The sequence below is a fragment of the Heterodontus francisci genome, chromosome 19 (assembly GCF_036365525.1).
Source record: "Heterodontus francisci isolate sHetFra1 chromosome 19, sHetFra1.hap1, whole genome shotgun sequence".
In the NCBI taxonomy this organism is placed as follows: Eukaryota; Metazoa; Chordata; class Chondrichthyes; order Heterodontiformes; family Heterodontidae; genus Heterodontus; species Heterodontus francisci.
The window spans coordinates 65,407,143-65,432,157 of NC_090389.1; the positions used below are offsets into that span (position 1 = coordinate 65,407,143).

A 25,015-nucleotide genomic window follows, 5' to 3' on the forward strand; every position below is an offset into this window, starting at 1 on the left:
TCAGGGTTGTGCCCCCGTCAGAAGATGGGAAATATTAAAGCCAAATGGATTCCAGCTTTTGTCATTTGGTTCATAGACCACTCCACCCCAAAGCAGGCAAATCAGAAATTTGACATAAAGGAACACATCGTTGACAACAATTTCTGTAGTTTATAATGGGTCTTTATACATTGATATGCTAGACTGCTGCTACCAGGAGTACAGGATAATTTAAAAACAGGAAAATATCTAGCAAAGTAAACTTTTTTTTTTTAGTCCATACAAATTTGAGGGTCAAATGTGGTCCCATAATTGTAGCCACTTACCCAACAGCGTAAAGTGTATGAATAGATTTATGCCATCCTCTTCCCGCAGCTTGAGCCCTTATGAGACACTCTGCATAATGATAGGTTATTTCACTTGGTTTTCCTAGTAAGAGCTCATATTTAAGATCTTTGCCAGTGATTTTCTTGTAAATGTTTTCCAGACACAGCACAAATATTCCATGACCAAACCTGTTGGTCCAGAGGAGAAAAGTCAAAACCACACTACAGAAAATTGCTTTCTCTTCCAATTACTGACTGGATTGCTAACTGTAAAGTTCTACTTCTAGCGCAGGAGAAATTTACCTCGCTTGGTTTCCCTGTTAACCAAATATTGTGGAAGGGCAAGAAACAGAAAGCATTACTACAGTGCCTTTAACATAGCAAACCATCCCGAGGTACTTCACAGAAGCGTTAACAAAATTTGACAAGGAGCCACATAAGCAGCTATTAGGGCAGATAGCCAAAACTTTAGTCAAAGAGGCAGTTTTTAAGGAGCATCTTAAGGAGAGAGGTAGAGGTAGTGAGAGGTTTAAAGAGAAACAGAAATATTTAGAACAGGAACAGATCATTTGACCCTTCTTGCCTGCACTGAATTTAGGCCCCTTGGAGAGTTTATACAGTCCCACTTTCCTGATTTTTTTCCCATACTCATTCATATTACTATTCTTCTTTCAGAAATTATTCAGTAAGAATATTGCTATCAATTTAGCATCAATGGCTTGCAGCAACCCATTGTACTTTACTATAACTCTTTGCACAAAAGTGTTTCTTCTAATCTTGCCATTTATGTAGCTAGCACTTGTCTTGAGATTATGGCCTCTTGTTTTCCGATACCCATCAGTGGAAATGACCTATGCTTAATGTGTCTATTTATTTTACCATTTTGAATGATATTAACTCTTCACCCTGCCCCAATCTTCTCAGTTGGAGTGAATATAGCCCTAGTTGTTCTAACTTTTCCTTGCAACTCTCCAAGCTCATTTTGTCCATAAGATCCAGCTCCTACTCTCTTGACCTCATTCCCACTAAACCACTGGCCATACCACTTCCATTTTGGCCCCAAGTGCTGCCTGAGAATGTAAATAGTTCTCTCTCTTCAGGTACTGTCGTACGCCTTTTTAAAATCATCATCACCCAACTCCTCAAAAATAAAATCCATCCTCAACTCCTTTGTCCTTGTGAACTACTATTACTACTCAAACTCCAACTTCCAGTCCCTCTCCAAAGTCCTTGAGGAATTGGTCACCTCTAAAATGCATACACATCTTTAACAAAAAAAAAAGATTCAGCTGAGTCAGTATTCACTGTGCTAGATAGCAATCTATTCCAGGAGTTAATTGCCCCAGAATATAGGGATGTTGCATTTAGCTTGTAAATCTAATCTGAAACTACTCTCCCCCCACCATTATAGCTCTCCCACTTCTATATAAAATATCCTCTTACCTGTCATTTTAGGGGTTTGGGGGGGCGGAATAGAAAGGGGAGGAAAAGTCATGCTATTTCCCTCATGACCTTAAGTACATTTCATTTCCAAAACCATCACAAAAATTAAATGCTTCCTCATGCTCTTTGTCCTTCAGATTTTTTGCCATTGCAAAATGCTTTTAACATATCGACTATTCTCCACGTTTTTCCCTGCATAGTCAATGTTTGAAGTTTGGCATATGAAAAATGAACCCAGTGACAGGTACCACTTAACTGCCACTCAGCAAAGTTTGTGCAATAAGTATTGACATCTATTACTGCAACCAACGTTTCTGTCAGGATTGTATGTTGCAGAGTTGGAATTCACAACAAAGGGGTACTTTATGAGGCGAGACTCCTAGCTTGGAATCTTGCTATATTAGAACAGGGGTCAGAGAAAGTGTTATAAAATTATAGACCAATTCTGTATACTGCACTTTCATATAGCAATTCTCCAGGTTGCAGGTGAACCTCAAAATTAACCTTCATTTTGGAAAATTAATCTGAATTAGGTCCTGCCTTGGTTCATCACAATCTGAATTAGGTCTACCTTTAGTTTTATTTATTTAGACATACAGCACTGAAACAGGCCCTTCGGCCCACCGAGTCTGTGCCGACCAACAACCACCCATTTATACTAATCCTACATTAACACCATATTCCCTACCACATCCCACCATTCTCCGACCACCTACCTACATTAAGGGCAATTTATAATGGCCAATTTACCTATCAACCTGCAAGTCTTTGGCTGTGGGAGGAAACCGGAGCACCCGGTGGAAACCCACGCGGTCACAGGGAGAACTTGCAAACTCCGCACAGGCAGTACCCAGAACTGAACCCGGGTCGCTGGAGCTGTGAGGCTGCGGTGCTACCACTGGGCCGCCCTTTGCCACTGATTAATCTTACGTGCATGCCTTATCATACCTTGGTGACTTGCCCTCTGCTACCCACATCAAGTCCGTATTACAAGCCACTACAGGAATATGAGGGTAAATTAACTGCCGAGGAATATGGTCTGGGTTTCCAGCAGTCAAGAGGACATCAATAATCAGCTGAAGATGTGTTTCCCACTGGATAGGCTCAGAAAGCAGGATAATGGCTAAAAAATGTAGAAGGGAAGAGAAAGTAAATTTAATTAAGCCACATTGGAAATACAATAAAACACCCTGAGTCATCCTTAAGAAAAGGCTTTCGATTGGCGACAGTACAATGAAATTCACCTCTTTTGAGATCATTGCTGTGCACCAATATATGCAGTAACTTGGATTCACAATCTACCTCAGATCAAACAGAGGCTATAATCACACAAGAAAAGACATCTGTGAAATGTATCAAAGACTGTAACAAGTCAATCAAGTCAAAATATTAATAATACAAATGTGCAATTATGACTTTTGCCCATGTTCTTCTACTAATCAGCCACTAGGGGGAAACCAGAGTCACATTGGTTTGCTCACCTCTACATTTACAAAAGAAAAGGCTGATGACATTTACTCTCCTACTGTAAAGGTCAATTCAAATACAAAGGCATTTATGAAATGTCAGACTGACTGAACACAGTTAATAAAAGCACAATGAAGTTAGGTGGATACCTTCTTGCTCACATCTACCTGCAAAATTTGAATCTGTGACTGTTCATTTTGAGACCAGCACAGCTTCAAGTGAGCTATTTGGAACCTCCAACCATGCCACTGTGTGTATGGGAGACCCGCAAATAATGACAAGCTGGTGGATTCAACGTAAATGTTCACATGCAGCGACAGAAATAATGTGCAAGTCAACAAATGCGGAAAAAAGTAGAATGCAAAATTTGATACACCAAGCAATATGCATAGCCCCAGACAGACAAAAGTCTGTTAATCTGTGAATCCCTTGCAATTCCCTCACCAAACTTCAGTTTGAAAACCTAGGGTACAGTGACTGAACAAAATCAAATCCCATTTTTATTACATGAAATTCTGGATGATTACATTCTGAGTTTGAAAGACTGTTCCATAATTACAGAGTTTAATATTACACAGCTTTTCTGTAGTTGCAAGTTACTGTATTTCTTAGTTTGGAATTTTAACACCTTTAAATGTTATAATGACCATGGGAATGAGAATGGCGTAGGGGGAAAAAATGTACACTGCCCAAAACACCCCAAAACGAGGGAAATGTTGACTAAGGACAGCATCTCTAAGTTGTTCTTAGTAAGTTTTTTTTGGCATTGGAGCATCCCTACAACATTGCAAAATAAACACAAAGACCAGCACCAAGAAAAGATACAAAATATAATTTTAAAACATATAGGCTTATAGTTATATTTTAACATTGACAGCTGTCTTGAGACCTGAAACAGCCAGCAACAGAACTCAGAACAGAACTGGAGCAGTCAACAGTAAAACAGAGAACAAACTTGCCAACCAGCTTAGCAACCAGCCAACCGATTTAGTCTCATGGGAGCAAGAAAGGAGTGCAAGACTTCCATATAAACTAAACTTTACTGTATTACCAGCACTCGCACTAATTCTGCACTGAGAGCACAGTCAGCAGCACTGATATAGTTGGCATTTACACTAAACTTAATTAACATGGAAGATACGCCTGTCACCTTCCCGCCTCACCAAAATTAAGTCCAGCGCGGGACTTAACCTAACTTAAGGCCTATGAACGGCCTTCCCACTCCGCCACCAATTGAGGCCCTTATGTGGGTAATTAATGCCCAATTAAGTGCCTCATCCCACTGCCGCTATTAGCCCAGCAGTGGGCGGGCCAGTTGCTGCACAGGAAGCACGGCAAGAAAAACCACGTGGGTTGCTTGCCGACTCCAGGGAGGAGAGGGAGTTTAAAAGGAACTTAGTGTCTGAATGAGGGACCCAGCATCGGGAAAATGGGGTGGGATGGGGGGGGGGAAGTTCCCACTGAGAGCCACCTCCCTGTCCTTGCTGCTGACACCCCTACACCCACCCCCCACGAGACCCCTCCCACCCTGACCTACCTGTGGCCTGGGCCCAGTGCCGCTCCTCAGCCTCGGGTGGGTGCTCCACCAGCAGACGCCAGCGCCTCCACGGCGGTGCTGCTCAGTGAAAGAGCTGCCGGCCTCTAATTGGCTAGCAGCTCTCAGAGGGCAGGACCTCTATTGCAGTGGTCATTGATTCTGTGGAAGGCCCGCTGCTGTCCAGTTAAGTGCCTAATTGGCACTTGATTCGGCGGGTCTCCCACAGAAGAGGCAACATGGGGTTCTCGACAGCACTTTTGCCGGAGGTCGAGACCCCCATCGCCCTGATAAAATCCCAGCCAGTGCATGTAGTGGTAATTGAGATAGACATACAACAGTTGTTTGTTCACTGCTATGTGCAATTTGCCCCATAATATAAACAGGTTGAATTCAATACAGCCAAGAGCCTGTGGTATTACAGAACTGCCTCTTCTTAAAAGAATCCCTTTAATATGAGCACAGCAGACTTGTTACTCGAAGGCTGCATTCCATTCAAATTTAGCATTGACATGATGGGACTCTAAACTTAGACTCTAAACTAGGTACCAAGGCCTAAATTAATTTGAAAGTGTGACTCCGTCCTCCAGGGAGTTGAACAGAGTGTAATTCTGGTGTAAGTTGGGCCTTGATGCTGTATTTAGGCTGTGTAACTTCAGTAGCAGTGTAAAGTCAAATTGCTTCACACCAATGCTGCAGTCAGAGTGGGAATGAACTTTAAGCCAATTGCCATTTAACACAAACAATTTATACGCACAAAAACAGACATATTTGAGTTACCTTCAATGTCAGGAAACTTCATAGGTACAGGTGGCTGGAAAACACAGAATTCCAGTGTCAAAAGCTTAATCCTATGTTACTTGATGAGAAAGACAATCTGTCTCATGCTTGCCATAAGAAGCTATTTTAAACAGTCAATTACAATGTTCAAAGCATTGCAGTTTCAAATAGGCACAGTCTACTCTTAATTCAAAGTTGTTTAATTGAAAATTATCTGTTACTTATGCAACATAATAGCACCTTTTTATTAAAATTACTTAATTCATATTTCCGAGCAGTTAATATTTTGACAAAATGTTTTGAATGAAGAGTAGGATGTAATGTGCAAGTATGAAGTAAAAACAAGAAATGCTGGAACTACTCAGCAGGTCTGGCAGCATCCGTGGAGAGAGAAACAGAATTAACGTTTCAGGTCAGTGACCCGTAGTATGAAGTGCTTCTCCCTTCCCCATCTAAGGAATACAAATCTTATGCGACTGTGACAAAGATAAACTATCCATCCTTGCCCTTCTCAGCTTGTCTGCAGCCTTTGACACTGTCGACCACACCATCCATGTTCAACACCTCTCCACCACTATGGGTGGACTGCATTCGCCTGGTTCTCTTCATAGTAACCATAGAATCATAGTAACTTATCTATCTAATTGTAGCCAGAGAATTACCTGCGATAGTTTCTCTTCCCTGCACCCACACCATTACCTCTGATGTCCTGAGAGATTTGACCTTGGCCCCCTCCTTTTTATCATCTATATTCTGCCCTTCAGCAACATCATCTGAAAACACATCCTCAATTTTCACATGTACGCTGACGACACCCAGCTCGACCTCCCCACCACCTCTCTCAACTCCTCCACTGTCTCTAAATTATCAGATTGCTTGTCCAACATCCAGTACTGCGTGAATAGAAGTTTTCTACAATTAAATATTGGGAAGACTGAAGTCATCATCTTCAGTCCCTACTACAAAACTCCGTTCTCTAGCCAGATTGTGTATCCCTCTCCCTGGGAACTGTCCAAGCTTGAACCAGACTGTTCACAACCTTGGTATTACATTTTACCCCGAGATGACCTTTATGCCGCATATTCGTCCAATTACTAAAGAATGCCCGTTTCTACCTCTCTAATATCTCTGATGCTGTCGCTGCCTCAACTCATATGCTGCTGAAACCCTCATCCTTGCCTTTATTACTTTTAGACTTAACTATTACAACACACTCCTGGTCAGCCTCCTACATTCCAGCCTCCATGACATCATCCAAAACTTTGCTGCCCATGTCCTTACTCCCAACAAGTTCCCTTCGTCCATCGCCCCTGTGCTCGCTGATCTACAGTGGCTCCTGGTTAAACAACGCCTTCATTTTAAAATTCTCATCCTCGCTTTCAAATCCCTCCATGGCCTTGCTCCTCCCCATTACTGCAATTTCCACCAGCACTATAACCCTCAGAGCTATCTGCCACTCCTCTAATTCCGGCCTCTTGAGCATCCCCGATTCTAAATGCTCCATCATTGGTGGCCATGCCTTCAGCTGCCAAGGCCTTAAGTTGTGGAATTCCCTCCCTAAACCTCTCTACTTCTCTTTCCACCTTCACGTGCTCCTTAAGATTTCACTCTTTGGCTAAGCTTTTGGTCATCTGCCCTAATATCTCCCTTAGTGGCTTGGTGTACGGTAAAGGTAATATATAAATACACGCTGTTGCTGTAGAATACAAAGTCGTTTCAAAATCTCCAGCTTAGTAGGCAGCAGGTGTGTTAATATTGATTTTCTTTCAGATGGTTTGGGTTTTTTCAATCTGAGATCGACTTAGATGCAAACTTGTGGAACTGAAGCCAAAAAAGGTCAGTCCCATCTAAGTAACCTAAATTTCCACTTTCTGCTTAATTTTGGTGAGGGGGGGGAAGGAGGAGGAGAGCGGAGTAGGGAATAACATCAACGATGCAAGTCAGAATATCACATATAAAAAAGGTCGGCACAGATGACTTGGGGATTTTGAAATAACAGTTTATTGATTAACAAAAGCAGAATACTTAATGGAACAAAATAACAGCATGTAATTGCATAGTGAAATATTCCACAGTGTTTGCAAAGCAGAAAACAGGACATGAAAGAGGAGTTTGAAAAAGAGAATAAAGATGCAGTTGAAGAGGTAGATTTTGAAACAGGGTTTTTGAAAGTTTTGGAGGCTCTGCACTGATGCTGGAATGTAGGCAGCCAGATCAGAAATGGGTGTGTGCTGAGACACAGGACTGGAGGAGGTTACAGAAGTTGGGTGAGGCAAGGCCAGATTTACAAACAAGAATGAACATTTTTTTAGTGAAATTATTCTCATCTACAGAGGTACTAGACAGATACCAGGGTGACGATACATTGCAGAGATTCATTGTAGGTCTGAGAAATTCAAATAACAGTGGATAATTCTCTGGATCCAATGAGATTTTTTTCCTTCAATTCTGAGAATATAAGCAGAGCAAACAAGCTGCGTAAACCCTGAACACAGTATTTAGGATACACAGATTACTGGCTTTCAGGCTTCCTGCCTCAGCCACCTGCAAGTTTCCCTTCAAGTCACACATCCTGACTTGGATCTGTATCGCCGTTCCTTCACTGTCGCTGGGTCAAAAACCTGGAACTCCCTTTCTAACAGCACTATGGGTATACCTACACCCCATGGACTGCAGCGGTTCAAGAAAGAGGCTCACCACCACCTTCTCAAGGGCAATTAGGCATGGGCAACAAATGCTGGCCTTGGCAGCAACGCTCATATCCCATGAAGAATTTAAAATGCTTATTTCAATTCATTATTACACTGAAAATTACAGTAAGAGTCACTCAATGGTCTGGGGAAGCTTCAATACAGTAATATTGACATTATACAATTAAAACATCTGTATAAAAGTTTTGATGACATCCAAACACTTCACAAAATATATATAAGAGGTCAGTCATTTTATGCTGAGATCAAGTACAGGTTAATTTCTCTTGGTGAGGAGAATCTAACCTTTAGCCAGAAATTTACAAGTGCTCACCATCAACATTTAACTTGCAACTGAGCTCAGGATCTATTAAGTAGCATGGGGTATCTAAGCAGCAGCTTTATAAAAAGGATGGGTCAGGGTTCCATCTAAATGTCACAACTGTGCTCCAGATGTCAAGTGGTGAAACAGATCAACTGGTTTTTAATTTTTAAAAATTTAAATATTTTTGCTCACCCTACCTTCTTTCTATCACCAACCTTGCCTCCTATTTTAATTTTCTTAATTTTTGCCTTTACCTATCGATCCCTCCATCCTGTCAAACCATTTTATGAAATACCTCTATCATTTCTAAAATCCAATGAATCTTTTCCAGTATCAGGAACATAATTGTTTCTTTTTTGAAACCCCTTAAAGTTTCTTGCTCCTGTAATAATTGTTTCATACTTCAATCCCCAGTTTATCTGAATAATAAATCCAAGCATCCCTTCACAATGTTAAAAAGGTCTATCAAGTTTCCCTTAGTCTTCCCAAGACTAAGTTTTTGGGTGATCCGATCAGCCTTTTGAAACTAGATTACACTAATAGCCATATGTTCAAACCAGAAAAGCCCCAGGTTTGATTTCCAAACCACAGCAAGGTCCTACAATTAGCCTCAATATTCATGGAGAGGAAGAGGAAGAAAAATTGGCAACAATTCCTGCTGATGGTTTCTATCCAGTTAGCTTGCTGGAAAGTATGTAAAAGATCTGTGTAAAAGAAAGATCTGCGAGGAGAAATGGTGTTGTTGCTAGTTTTAACTGCCTACCCACATGAAAAATAGCCACAAGTAAAGTACTGATGGTCTACCAATGGCTATTGAAGTGCAATGAGGAGGGAAAATGGATAAAATTGCAAAAGAAAGAAAACTTGCATTTATATAGTGCCTTTCAGTACTCAGGATGTTCCAAAGCAATTTAGTAGCAATGAATAAAACTTTTTTTTTTTTTAAAAAGTATAGTCTTTGTAGTCACTGTTTTGGAGGTGAACGCAACAGCTGCAGCAACTTCCCACTAAACAACAAGGAAGAGGATAACCAGTTAATCTGTTTTAGTTTGGTGTTGCTGGCTGTGATGAATGTTGGCCATGATACTAGCAAAATTCCCTGCTATCCTTCCAAAATGTGCCATGGGATCTGTTATATCTGCCCAAACGAAACCTTGATTTAACATGTCATTTGAAAGAAAGTAGCTCATGCAAAGACACAGTTCCACAAGCACCAACTTGTCTTCACTACCTTGTTCAGTTGCATATTATTCCCATAGGAGTGTACAGTAACCACTGGCAGGCAATTTGATTATAGGGTATCACAGCAAAACCCGATGCCATCACCTAAGAATCACTCGCACACGTTTCAAAAAGGATCAGATATTAGGGTCTGAATTAGAAATTTTCTTGCTCTCTATGGCTCAGTTTATTTACCGACTGAGTCACTGAGAAAGCTATAGTATATTAAGGTCAAAGAAATACCAAAATATCTACAGCCAAAAGAAAATTCAGAATATCAATCTCAAGATTTTAGTAAAATATAAAATCTCTGCGAATCAGAAAACCTGAAACTTTATTCTTTCGCCAGGTTTCTTTTAAAATTATATTTTCATGAGAACATATTAAGAAGATTAACTTAAGCTCAGTCGCAAAATGTACACTGGATTAGCATGTACACTGGATCTTACAATATTTCATGTACAGAAAGTAATAGTTTTATTTCAGTTTGGCTTAAGGAGGGGCAAAAATGGCAACTCAATGCCCCTGGATATAGAGTTTTCAGGTGGGATAGAGGAGGAGATAAAAAAGGAGGGGGTGTAGCATTATTAGTTAAGGAATCAATAACAGCTTTGAGGAGGGATGATATGCTAAATGAATCATCAAATGAGGCCATATAGGTGGAGCTCAGAAATTTAAAAAAAAGCAGCCACACTACTAGGAGTGTACTACAGATCCCTAAATAGTAAAAGGGAGGTAGAAGAACAAATATGTTGGTAAATTTCTGAGTTCAAAAACTATAGGGCAATGATAGTTGGGGATTTCAATTATCCCAATATCAACTGGGATACAGTGTGATGGGCACAAAGGGGACAAAATTCTGAAACTATGTTCAAGAGAACTTTTAAGCCAGCACGTAACAAGCCCAACAAGAGGGGCGCAATTAGAGATTTAATGAAGCTGGGCAAGTGGAGGAAGTAACAGTGGATGACAATTTTGGAGATATTGACCATAATACAGTAAATTTTAGCATTATCGTGGAAAAGGACAATGATAAAACAAGAGTAAAAATTCTAAATTGGGGGAAGGCAAATTTTAAGAAACTGAGAGGTGACCTGGCGAAAGTGGACTGGATACAGCTTCTTGAAGGAAAATCCATGGCAAACCAGTGGGAGGCATTCAAAAGCGAGATACTACAGGCACAGTGTAGAGGTTAATCGTCACCACCCGGTCCCGTTGTGACGGAAGCGTGAACTCGCCAGGAACGTCGAGGTGGCCGGCAGCAGCCCTGATGTCAAGGACCCCTTTGGGATTTGGACCAGCAAGCGGCATCTCAAAGTGACCTTGAAGGAGCCATCATCCACCCTCCCCCCAGCTTCGCTATCGGGGGAAGTCGAGGCTTCTTGGTCCACGCTGGACAGCCCAGAGTTTGCCGCACCTGTGGCAAATCTGGTCACATGGCAGCCAACTGCAGCACGGTTGTTTGCAAGAACTGCAAGGAGGAAGGCCATCAGACTAAGGACTGTAAGCAGACTAAGTGTTGCAACTTGTGCAATGCAGCAGGCCACCTCTACAAAACCTGCCCCAAACGCTGCCTCAGTTATGCTCAGGCGGCAAGGTCCAAGGAAAGGCCGGGAGAAGGTTCGACGAAGGCGTCCGGTGTTCGAAAGGAGACCAGCAACCTTCTCCGCAGTGAGGAACTTCAACCTGAGAAGGAGAAGGAAGGGGAGGCAGCTGAAACCAGCGACCCAGCACCTACCCTGCACCCGGAAACCCCTCCTCCAGACAGAATCAAAGGAGGAGGAGGCAGCAGATGGACAAACAGGTCAGTGGCAAGTGGTCCAGAGGAAAACCACAAAGAAAAAACATCCAAAAGCGGAACAGGCCATCACACAAACCAGTGGCAAGAGGAGGCTACCTTCTGAAACAGACTACAACAGCGCCTCTTCACTGGACGGGGAAATGCTGGAACGACAGCCCCTTCAAAAGAGGCGGCAGAACTCCAAGGAGATGGAAGATAAAGCATCCCAGCCCCCGGGCACTGGAAGCTGTGATGGGCCCGGCGTGCCCCAAACCCAAAGCGCCACACGTAACGACATGGCCTACGCATCTCAGCTCCGGGACACCGAGAGCAAAGACACGTCTGGCGCACCTCAGCTCCGGGAAGCCGGGAGTAGTGATGTTTTCGAGGAGGAACAGAGGGAAGCAGCAGAGGATAACCCAATCCTTGCTGCCGACAAGACGCCCCCGATGTCACCCCAGCGGAACAAACCCTGCATGAAAAACCAAGAGGGGTTTCTGAGCCCAACCAACGTGAAACTGCTTGCGCACACGATGGGTATGCAGGAACATCCCGAAGGACTGGGACTAGCAAGGACAAATGGTATGGGAAGCAACTAACTTTAAAAAAATGGGTGTAAGGATTGCTTCCATTAATGTGCGTAGCATTAAATCTACTACGCGATGTGTTTCAACCTTGGATTACCTCGCCAAGGTCAAAGCCGACCTACTGTTTCTGCAGGAGTGTGGAATACCACACCTCAGCACCTACAGGCAGGCAGTGGTCGCGATGGTGGTCCCACGGGCCATCGATCTGGTCGGGGGGTAATGATTGCCGTTCCTCCGGCCTGGGTATTCTGCTGCGGGGAGGTAACTTCACCATCTCCGAAGTTAAGGAGGTGGTGGGCGGTCGCCTCCTCGTAGCAGACGTGATGTACAACAACGCTCCGCTCCGGTTGATAAACGTGTACGCCCCAGTACAACGCAGCGAGCGGCTGACCGTCTTCCAGCAGCTCCCACTGCTGCTGGAGACGTCCAGGCCGGTCATCCTAGGCGGTGACTTCAACTGCATCATCGATGCGGCTGGACGATCCAGCAGTGACGATAGCAAACTGGACGCTACGTCCAGATTCCTAATAGAAACAGTTAAAGATGCCAAACTGCACGACGTCTTCAGCAAACCTGCAGATGGAGCGCAGCGCAGATACACATGGTCAAGATCGGACAGGTCTACCCGTTCCAGGATTGACTTCCTGTTTGTGTCCCCTGCTGTCACGGTCGGATCCACCGACGTCAAGCCGGTGTTCTTCTCCGACCACTGCCTCTTACTGGCCAACTGTCACTTACAGGATGACCAGCGGGTTGGCAGAGGGATGTGGAAGCTCAATGCTACACTGCTGACCCCAGAGAACGTTGAGGAACTCAAAAGGGATTACAAAGGTTGGAGGACCGTGAAACCCCTCTTTGAGTCTCCAGTTCACTGGTGGGAAGTGATTAAGGAGATCAAGAGGTTCTTTATCCTCAAAGGTGTTCAGAGGGCGAGAGAGAGACAGAGGGAAATGTCCCGACTCCAGAAAAGTATGCAAAATCTGCTCCGGTTGCAGTCAACAGGGGTCGAGGTCAAGGAGGACCTCCAAGCGGTGAAGAGCCAGCAGGTCTCGCTCTTTGCCAAGGAGGCCTCCAAGATCATCTTCCGGTCCAGAGTCCGCTCCATCGAGCGGAATGAGACGTGCTCGCGTTACTTCTTCCAAAAGGTACACAGAGAGAGCTCTGTTATCAGCAGCCTGAAGGAAGATGATGGCTCGGTAACGTCTTCGCAGTCTGACATACTAAGGATCAGCAAATCCTTTTATGCTGGGCTGTATGACGCGAAGCCCACAGACAGCAGAGCCTCCCAGTCCTTCCTGTCATCTATCACAGAGGTCTTAGGTGACAGCAGGAGGGAGAGACTGCACAAGCCGCTAACTCTGGACGAGCTGACAAAGGCCGTCGAGTCCTTTGAGACGAGTAAAACTCCCGGAAGCGACGGCTTACCGGTCGAGTTGTACTCGGCCCTGTGGGACTGGGTCGGCCCGGACCTGCTGGAAGTATACGAGAGTATGCTCCTGGCCTGCAGCATGTCAGAATCCATGAGAAAAGGCCTCATCACCCTCATTTACAAGCGGAAGGGGGAGAGGGCAGAAATTGGCAGCCCATCTCACTGCTTAATGTTGACTACAAGATTCTGTCCAAAGTCATAGCCAGTCGAGTCAAGTCTGCTCTGGAGTTGGTGATCCACCCCGATCAGACCTGTACTGTACCCGGCAGGAAGATCTCTGATAGTCTCGCGGTACTCAGGGATACGATCGCCTACGTACGGGACAGGAGGGTGGACATCTGCCTCATCAGCCTGGACCAGGAGAAGGCTTTTGACAGGATATCGCACACCTACATGATGGACGTGCTTTCCAAAATGGGGTTTGGGGAGGGAATCTGCAATTGGATCAAATTGCTCTATGCAAACATCAGTAGCGCAATCTCAATGGGTGGGAATCGGAAAGTTTCCCGATCCAATCTGGCTGTCCTCTCTCCCCAGTCTTGTTTGTTTGCTGTATTGAACCCTTTGCTGAGTCTATTAGGAAGGATGCGGGCATAAGAGGGGTGACAATCCCAGGCAGTGGAGGCACTCAGGTTAAAACCTCCTTGTACATGGATGACGTCGCCGTCTTCTGCTCGGATCCGCTGTCCGTATGCAGACTGATGAGCATCTGCGACCAGTTCGAACTGGCCTCGGGAGCCAAAGTTAACCACGGCAAGAGCGAGGCCATGTTCTTTGGGAACTGGGCTGACCGATCCTTTGTCCCCTTCACCGTCAGGTCAGACTACCTGAAGGTGCTGGGGATATGGTTCGGAAGGGCCGGGGCATGCACCAAAACCTGGGAGGAGCGAGTAGCCAAGGTACAACAAAAGTTGAGCACGTGGGGGCAGTGATCTCTCTCCATTGTGGGTGAGAACCTGGTCATCAGGTGCGAGGCGCTCAACTTGTTGCTGTACGTGGCGCAGTTCTGGCCCATACCCCACTCCTGCGCTGTGGCAGTCACCCGAGCCATTTTCCACTTCATCTGGGGATCCAAAATGGACCGGGTCCGGAGGGACACGATGTTCAAACCTCTGGATAAGGGCGGGAAAAATGTACCCAACGTGGCCCTCATCCTGATGACCACCTTCATGTGCGGCTGCATCAAGCTGTGTGGCGATCCCCAGTATGCAAATTCCAAGTGTCACTACGTGCTGAGGTTCTATCTGTCCTCGGTGTTGCGAAGGATGGGCCTGGTCACATTGCCGCGGAACGCTCCATACAGTTGGACCGTGCCTTACCACCTATCCTTCGTGGAGCAGTTTCTGCGGGAAAACACCTTTGACCACCCATCCATAAGGCAGTGGTCTGCACGGAATGTCCTCAAGGCCCTACGGGAAAAGGAGACGGTGGATCCTGTCGGATGGTTCCCCGACCTGACCGCCAAAGTCATCTGGCGGAATGCCTCATCACCAGAACTTTCAAACAAGCACCAAGATGTAGCTTGGCTGGTGGTGAGAAGAGCCCTCCCCGTCAGATCCTTCATGCATGCCCGAAGTCTCGCCCCCTCCGGACAATGCCCCCGCGGTGGCTGTGGTGGGGAAGAGATGGTTGCCCACCTACTCCTGGGCTGTGTCTTTGCAAAGCAGATGTGGAAAGAGATGCAGTGGTTTTTGTCAAGGTTCATCCCAAGCAGCTCTAACGCAGGAGTCTGTGCTCTACGGGCTGTTCCCAGGGACACACACCGAGACAAACATCAACTGCTGCTGCAGGACTATCAATTCGGTGAAAGACGCCCTTTGGTCTGCCCGAAACTTGCTGGTCTTCCAGCGTAAAGAGTTGTCCATGACCGAATGTTGCAGACTGGCACATTCCAAGGTCCAGGACTACGTGCTGAGGGACGCACTAAAGCTTGGGGCAGTCACAGCAAAGGCTCAATGGGGAAAGACCACAGTGTAAGGTCCCCCCCACAAAGCTGAACTGAGGCGCTGGACCCATGGGAAACCCCTCGAACTGTATCGGGAAAATTTGTTTTGCTGTAAAATGTAAAATGTTAATGGCATGACAAATGAAATGGAAGGGTTGTGAAGCAACTCATGATTGTATTGAAGGAAACTGATCTCCCTTGCAATGTTTGTATTTTTTGGTGCTGTTTGGCAATGTAATTTTTACAGATTTTTATGAATAAAGTATATTTTGGAAAAAAAAACTACAGGCACAGTGTAGGAATGTCACCACAAAGACAAAGGGTGGTACTGCCAAATCTAGAGCCCCTGGTTATCTAGAAGCTTAAGTTACAGGGTAAGTTAAAGCAGAAAAAGAAAGCTTAGGACGATCATAAAAATCTTAACACTTTAGAAAGCCTACAGGAGCATAGCAAGTACAGGGGTGGAGTAAAAAAGGAAATTAGAAAAGCAAAAAAGAGAGGACATGAATAATTATTGGCAGGTAAAATCAAGGAAAACCTAAAGATGTTTTTTCAGTATACTAAGAGCAAGATGATAACTTAGGAAAGGGTAGGTCCCATCAGGGATGTACAAGGGAACTTATGTGTGGATGCAGAAGATGTGGGCAGTGTCCTTAATGAGTTTTTGTCTGTCTTCACAAAGGAGAGGGCTGATGTAGACATCGTAGTTAAAGAGGAGTGTGAAATATTAGACACGATAAGCAAAATGAGAGAGGAAGTTTAGTTTAGTTTAGAGATACAGCACTGAAACAGGCCCTTTGGCCCACCAAGTCTGTGCCGACCATCAACCACCCATTTATACTAATCCCACACTAATTCCATATTCCTACCACATCCCCACCTGTCCCTATATTTCCCTACCACCTACCTATAACTAGGGGCAATTTATATTGGCCAATTAACCTATCACTCTGCAAGTTTTTTGGCATGTGGGAGGAAATCGGAGCACCCGGAGGAAACCCACGCAGACACGGAGAACTTGCAAACTCCACACAGGCAGTACCCAGAATCGAACCCGGGTCGCTGGAGCGGTGAGGCTGCGGTGCTAACCACTGCGCCGCCCGAAGTACTAGAGGGTCTGACATCCTTGAAAGTGGATAAATCACAAAGGCCAGATGGATTGCATCCCAGGTTGTTAAAGGAAGCCAGGGAGGAAATAACGGATGCGCTGAGGATCATCTGCAAATCCTCATTAGATACAGGCGAGGTACCAGACGATTGGCAGTCTGTGAACGTTGTACCATTGTTTAAAAAGGGTGCAAGGGATAGGTCAAATAATTATAGGCCTACGTGGATGTGATCTACATGGACTTTAGTAAGGCATTTGACAAGGTCCCACATGGCAGACTGGTCAGTAAAATGAAAGCCCATGGGATACAGGGGAATGTGGCAGGTTGGATCTAGAATTGGTTCAGGGACAGGAAACAAAGGGTAGTAGACGACGGATATTTTTATGAATGGAAAGTTGTTTCCAGTGGCGATCCACAGGGCTCAGAGTTGGGTCCCTTGCTGTTTGTGGTATATATTAATGATTTGGACTTAAATGTGGGAGGCATGATTGGGAAATTTGCTGATGACACAAAAATTGGCCATCTAGTTAATAGTGAAGAGGATGGTAGCAGACTCCAGAAAGATATCAATGGTTTGGTTGAGTGGACGGAAAAAAAGTGGCAAATGGAATTCAATCCAGAAAAATGTGAGGTAATGCATTTGGGGAGGGCAAATAAAGCGAGGGAATACACAACAGGAGGATATTGAGAGGGGTAGAAGAAGTGAAAGACCTTGGACTGCATGTCCACAGGTCTCTGAAGGTGGCAGGGCAGGTAGATATAGAGTGGTGAAGAAGGCATATGGAATGATTTCCTTTGTTGGCCAAGGGTATAGAATTCAAAAGCAGGGATGTAATGCTGGAACTGCATTAGATGCTGGTTAGGCCACAGTTGGAGTATTGCATACAGTTCTGGTCACCACATTACAGAAAGGACATAATTGCTCTGGAGAGAGTACAGAGGAGATTTACAAGAATGTTGCCAGGGCTTGAAAATTGCAGCTATGAGGCAAGATTGGATAGGCTAGGGTTGTTTTCCTTAGAACAGAGGAGGCGGAGAGGTGACTTAATTGAGGTGTACAAAATTATGAGGGGCCTAGATAGAGTAGACAGGAAGGACCTGGTTCCCCTAGCAGAGAGGTCAATTACCAGGGGGCACAGATTTGAGGTGATTGGTAGAAGGATTAGAGGGGACATGAGGAAAAACTTTTTCACCCAGAGGATGGTGGGTGTCTGGCACTCACTGCCAGGAATGGTGGTGGAGGCAGAAACCCTCAATTCTTATAAAAAGGTACCTGGACATGCACCTGAAGTGCTGTAACCAGTAAGGCTATGGCCAGGTGCTGGAAGGTGGGATTAGATTGGGCGGTTATTTTTTTTTTCTGGCCAGCATGGATACGATGGGCTGAATGGCCTCCTTCTGTGCCGTAATTTTCCATGGTTCTACGGTCTGTGATTAAACCACTGATCTGGCTGTACACTATTTCTGTAAGGAAACCTAAATATTAGAATGGCTTCACAGTTTAAAACTAATTTATACAAGTACTGAATTCTTAGATCTCTTTGTTCTTCCAGTATCATTTTCAGGTGTTAAAAACTACCGTAAATAAGGTATAGGCATTACAGTCAAAAGGCTCCAAGTTGTTTTGTGAAAAAAGCTTTACACAGTGTGTTGTTTAGCTCATTATAATGTCATAACAGCTTTATTAGGAGACACTCCAACGTAGTGTCATTAAACTATAAGCACCATCTGTAATTAACTAAGCTCCTTATCCATTTTGTAACTTTATGCAGATCGATGCATAGGAGATTAAATGAATAAAAAAGTTGCACAATGTAAAGGAATTACTAGCAGACAGTAATACAAAAAAGGCTGCTAAACTTTTACAGTCTGACCTTTACCAGTCACAAAGGCGTTTAATTGCATTAAAAACATGGCACAAAGGAAAAAAGTACCAATACATTTGTAGCAGCACTCTAAAAAAACAAATTGGTTTACTGCCCATATTGTTAAGTCTGAATAAATCCAGTCAGCAGAAAGAGGAATGTGCACTAAATTCCCTCCATAAGACTGGAAAGGCAATTCGAAGGAACTAGTCAGTAAATCTCTTTTTATACCTTCAAAGCAAAGAGACACTTTAGGTGCCGCAATGTAGCAACCATTAATAAGCTGAAGCAGAGAGGTTTAAGTAAAGCCAACACTCACCGACAATTCAGGCCTCCTATCGTGATCCATCATATCCAATAAGGGAAACGCCTCACGCAACATTTCTATGGTAATGACACGGGTAAACCCAATACTGACACAGGAGTTAAGAATTATTAGTTTTGTTAAAAGAAAACACAAATAGCTAAGAGAAAAATGTCAGAACTCTAATAATATGTCTCAAATTAATTGTAGGAAGAGGAGTAAAGAGTCCAAAGCAAGTTTTATTTAAGTGAAGCATGAACACATGTACAAGGCAATTTATCACTAAATGTCAGTCAGGATTTGTTTATTTTATAAGTACAACTTGAGTAATGTTGCTAGTTTTACTAATTAGAACAGAAAAAAACATCAAAAGCCACCATCAGCCTATCTCATGCAGACAGCTAGGTCTTAGATATCAATTGGGAGAAGGTAGTGAGAAAAGGTGTGGGGGGATCCTGGTAGTGAGAGTGATGAATCCGAGGGAGGAGGGATCGAGAAGGGTGTGAAGCCTGCGGAAGAGAACGGAGTGGGGAGAGGCTCGTGAGGTTAATCCAGTGGAGAAGGAAAGGATAGCCCAGCAAAAGGAATTGGAGGGGGTCACGGTCATTCCACCCCAGTTTCTACCAGACTGGAGACCTAGAACCCTGAATTGATCAATCAGAACCAACAAGAACTGCACATGTGGATAAGATGAAAGAAGTTATGTGGACGCAAGTTCTGAAAGAAAACTCAACACAAAGCAATAGAAGTTGTAAAATCATCATGTCACTGAGTTCACCAAGTACAATTGAACATAAAAAAAATTACAAGCAGAAAATTTCCACTATATCTTTATAACCTCCTCCTGTCCTACAACCCTCAGAAATCTCCACCCACATCCAATTCTGGCCTCCTGTGCATCAGATTTTAAATACTCCACCATTACAAAGTTATGAGCGGCATGGACAGAGTGGATAGTCAGAAGCTTTTTCCCAGGGTGGAAGAGTCAGTTACTAGGGGACATAGGTTTAAGGTGCGAGGGGCAAAGTTTAGAGGGGATGTGCGAGGCAAGTTTTTTTTTTATACACAGAGGGTGGTGAGTGCCTGGAACTTGCTGCCAGGGGAGGTGGTGGAAGCAGATACGATAGCAACGTTTAAGAGACATCTTGACAAATATATGAATAGGAAGGGAATAGAGGGATATGGGCCCCGGAAGTGCAGAAGGTGTTAGTTTCGGCAGGCATCAAGATCGGCGCAGACTTGGAGGGCCGAATGGCCTGTTCCTGTGCTGTACTGTTCTTTGGCCACCATCTGCCTAGGTCCTAGTCTCTGGAACTTCCTCCCCAAACCTTTCTGCCTCTCTACATCACTTTCTTCCTCTCTACATCACTTTCTTCCTTTAAAATGCTCTTTTCAACTTACTTCTTTGGCCAGGCTTTTGGTGACCTGCCCCAATATTTCCTTAAGTGATTGTGCCAAACTGGTTTGATAACAGTCCCGAGAAGCATCTTGGAGCATTTTACTATGCTAAAATTTCTATATAAATAGAAGTTGTCATAAAAATCCTTTCATCACTCTAATATTTGTAGGGCAGGGAGGGGGTGTTGAGCCAGGGGTTGGCAGGAAAATTCACATGAAAGCATCATTTGTTATTTCCCTCTATGGAAGGATGCAGCTTAGTAGTATTCTGTTACCCCACCCTCTCAAGAACATTACTAGAATCCATGCAAGAAAAATCTACAGTGATCTGCTTGCTGAACCTTCGGCTTGGGCACTGCGTTCCAGATTAGCAAACAATGAGCAATGTGAGGAAATTGTAAATATTAATGCATGTTCTGAGTGCAATTGTCACATGTGTAACAGCTAGACAACAAATGCGATGTTCCAGACAGGTGTGACATGAAGGTTTAACTGCAGAAAATGTTAATCATTTTCATTGACATTGATTAAAGTTTACAACTAGACTTTGATATATAATCTTTGAAAGACTGCACCTAATTCCACCACTGGATGCGTAACAGGTTTTACAGATTCAGGTTTTACTAACATAGATTTTAAAGTATTGCTTGAGAGCTATAAAGGCTGCATAAAAAGGCAATATCAAAATCAAAAAAAAAGTTATCTAATTCAAAAAGGTCACATTTATTTTGGAATGTAATCTGTCTTTATAGAAGCATAGAAATTACAGCAAACAATTAGGTTTTTCTGCTCATGGCGCCTGTGTTAGCACTTTGACTGCAGCTAGCTATTCAAATCCTATATACCATCCTTCCTTCATATTCTTCGATATCCATCCTTTTCAAACGGTTACCAATTCCTTTTTAAAATTACATTATAGTCTCTGCCTCACTGACCACTTCAAGTAAAGTATTTAAAGTTCTAATAGCACTCTGGGGGAAAAAAATATTTTATTAACTTCCTCCTTCATTCTTCTGGTGATAATATAGAGTTTATGCCCAAATGTTACTGATATACCAATCGGTAGAAATACGAACATACGAATTAGGGCAGAAGTAGGCCATTCGTCCCCTCTAGCCTGCTCCGCGCCATTCAATAAGATCATGGCTGATCTGTTTGTGTCTCAAATTCCACACTCCCATCTACCCCTGATAACCTTTGATTCCCTTGCCTAACAAGAATCTATCTACCTCGCCCTTAAAAATATTCAATGACCTTGCCTCTACCACCTTCTGAGGCAGAGAGTTCCAAAGTTGCACAACCCTCATAAAAAAAAATTCTCCGCATCTCTGTCCTAAAAGGGCGAACCCTAATTTTAAAAGTGCCCCCTAGTTCTGGACTCCCCCACAAGAGGAAACATCCTTTCCACATCCACCTTGTCAAGACCGTTCAGAATCTTATATACTTCCTTCAAGTCTCCCCTCACTCTTCTAAACTCCAGTGAAAACAAGTCCAGTCTGTTCAACCTTTCCTCATAAGACAACCCGCTCATTCCAAGTATCAATCTAGTAAACCTCCTCTGAACCTCCAATGCATTTACATCCTTCCTTAAATAAGGAGGCCAAAACTGCACACAGTATTCGAGATGTGCTCTCACCAATGCCCTGTATAACTGAAGCATAATATCCTTACTTTTATTTTCAATTCCTCTTGTAATAAAGGATAGCATTCCATTAGCCTTCCTAATTACTTGCTGTACCTGCATACTAACTTTGTGACTTATGCACTAGAATACCTAGATCCCTCACACCTCAGAATTCTGCAGTCATTCTCCATTTAAGTAATACTCTGCTTTTTCATTTTCCTGCCAAAGTGAACAACTTCACATTTTCCCACATTAAACTACTTTCAAAAATCATAGTATATTTATGCAAGTTAACAGAAAGAGTATGAGACGATAGATTATTAACAGCTTAACGACCTAACTTTAATGTTGCTTCCTCAGACTATAAATAACAAGCAATTTTTTTAAGCTTGCCTCAGTAATTCATAAACACCTCATACCCAAAATGTTGGTGAGTTATTGGTTCTGTCATCCGGCAAAAATGTTTGCAGGTCTTTGTTTTCTGGCTGTCTTTTGCACTTGGGAAAATAAAGACAGAAACCAACACAAGTGTTGACGTTGTTTGGTAAAGTAAGTTGTAAAGTGGTGGGTGAAAGAGTGGATGGGGGTGAATAGGAAGGACTTTTCTACCTGCACGCCCATATTTAAGGATTGATTTATCTGTAGCACTATCCTGTTCATCCACTTCTTACCATTAAAAGATATAGTTCCATTCACTTATTCCTCACTGACCCCCACCAATCTCTCTGCACTGAATTGCATCCGTAAATATCTGCCCACTCCGCTGCTCTATGTCTTCCTACAGTTTGCCATGCCCCGAATTTGATATCACCAAACTTCAATATTACTCCTCTTGTACCCATGTCCAATTATGTATAAAAAAAAACAAAAGGAGGAACGCCAGCACAAGCCCCCAAGGCGCACCATAAAACGACATTCTCCCAATCTGAAAATGATCCATTTACTGTACTGTATCTCTATTAATGCAGCTACATTCCCTTTAATACCATCTGCCTTAGTTTTTGCAAGAAGTCTCTTAAGTGATAGCTTAGAAGATGTTCTGAACAGCATACATGCTGGATCCCTTGCATTTTTCAATATGGTCTGTGGCTTTTAGAAGAAAAAAAAACAAATTGAATCAGTCAAGCATGGCCTCCCTTTCCAAATCCAAGTTGACTGCTCCTGGTTAGCCCGTGGCTTTCTCAATGATCACTAATTTTACATACTCAAAATATGACAAAGATTAAAATCTCTAAAATATAACAATTTTAGGACACACACGCAGAGAGTCATTTTTGCTTGTAGTGATGTTCCAGCATAATTTCCCCAAAAGGATACCTTTTAGCAATGTCCATGACTGGCCCTTGCCCAGAGATCAGTACACGTTTGTCATGGTAACGTTTAAACATCCGCAGTGGACTGTGAGACATCATAACTTGATCCTGAGAAATCTGTTAGACGTTCAAAAAAAATACATGAGCAAAAGCAGCTTATTTATAGCCAACAGTAAATTTTGAAATGAAGGATTAAATTTTGTGGATAATTTTCATGAGTCTTTCCCACAGATGAATGAATTATAAGAATCATTCCTGGTTTCAAACCTGCAAGAGGCACCAAGAAACGCTCAGATTTATTTATCATATGCATTCCATGGACTATTGCTTCCTGCTTATTCACTCTACTGTTCCAAAATTGCATCTTAACCTCAGCCTTGGTAAAACATCTTCTATTCTGCCATTGTGGCATTTTTCACAACACTGGATATCCTGGCTGCTTAACCAATTTGATGACAAACCGTCTTTGGGCCTGCCTCTATTAAGAAACTACCCAAATTATCTGCACTTGAGGCTCCCTTAAATCTGGCAGAGAGAGACTGCATTTAGTTTATCCGTTTGGGCTCAACTCAAAACATATCTTCCAGATTTACTTTGCACCTGATGATCCATTGATGTTGATCTTGGATCCCCAAAGGTGACTGGACAATGCACTAAACTGTTAAACATTCTATTCTTCCATAATGTCAATGTTTAACTGTCACAAAATGTGTTAATCACGCATCAGATTTTGGGGAGCAAGTGAGTGCAAAACTTCAATAAAAAGGAACGTCATGCAGACCCACCCTGCCAAGAATGAGACGTATGAACATTGATTTTAAACTGTTGCTGGAGAGAAGAAATGATTTGTTTGAAGATCACCAGACACTAGGCTGGAAGGACATTTACATACTGTTACGACCGACTGCTCCTGTCAAAGCCCCCAATCAAAGTATACGATTCTGATTGTGGTGGGACCAACGTACTGTTAATTCAATCCCGTTGTTCCACAGATCGGCTAACATATCATTTAAAACTTTACAAATTAAAAAAAAAAGACCCAGCCAAATCTATTAACCCCCAAATGAGGCTAACCAAAGCAGGTGTCTTTAAATCAACAAATATACTCTTTAATTAGAAGAACTAAATTCTTAAACACTATGAAGATATAAACAACATTTAAAATAGAAAAAAATAGAATCCTTGCAAATTTACACTCCAATGTTGCTTGAAGTCCTCAAGATGTTGCTCGAAGTCCTCCCAGGATGTTGCTTTCCTTCTCCAGCGAATTTCAACAGTTAACCACTTGCAAACATTTTCAACAGAATCAATCTGACTTTAGAGTTTTTGAGGGATAAAAGATTGTCACAGTCTAACTTCCCTTTCTTCAATTTAAATTACCAGGGATCTCTGTTTTGGCTTGACTTTTTCTTAGAATTTTGAGAGATAATAATTAAACAGACTAAAATCCTATTCCTTCAGTTTAAATGGTTGAGAGCTCTTTCTTCAGGTGTGCTCATCACAGCTGTGTCTTCTGTCAGTGGTTTTCCTGTTAGGACAAACTGTCTCACTAAAAGCCAGTTCAAACTGAATTGAAACAAATGTATCACAACAGGCTCACTCCCAGTGGCTGTTTCCATGGTATCGAGGATGCACCCCTTGAATCGCAGCCTCTAATTAGCTGTTTCTAAGGCAACAAAAATGCATCTTCCTATAACTCCTAAGGCTTGCCAGCTCTTAAAGCAATACTGATCCCTTGCAAGTCTTAAAGGCAAATCGCATATTCCGAAAAAAAACTTCAGGACCGGGACACATACTGAGACACTGCGGTGGAGACAAAAGGCTATTCCCTGCTCAAATAAACCCAAATGGATTTTGATCACCAGACAATGAAGGTGTAAGGAAGCACATTCCAGG

General features: G+C 43.2%; 1 protein-coding gene across 1 annotated transcript in view; it reads right to left on the reverse strand.

The window, feature by feature from the left end:
- Positions 1-25,015, reverse strand: part of zgc:77375 (uncharacterized protein LOC402927 homolog) — a 53,345-nt gene that overhangs the window by 7,196 nt on the left and 21,134 nt on the right. The window contains exons 3-7 of the mRNA XM_068051810.1: positions 23,124-23,236; positions 18,800-18,893; positions 5,530-5,563; positions 2,697-2,871; positions 306-494 (exon numbers count right to left, since the gene is read on the reverse strand). Coding sequence (XP_067907911.1) covers positions 306-494; positions 2,697-2,871; positions 5,530-5,563; positions 18,800-18,893; positions 23,124-23,236 — 605 coding nt within the window. The remainder of the gene's footprint in view (positions 1-305; positions 495-2,696; positions 2,872-5,529; positions 5,564-18,799; positions 18,894-23,123; positions 23,237-25,015) is intronic.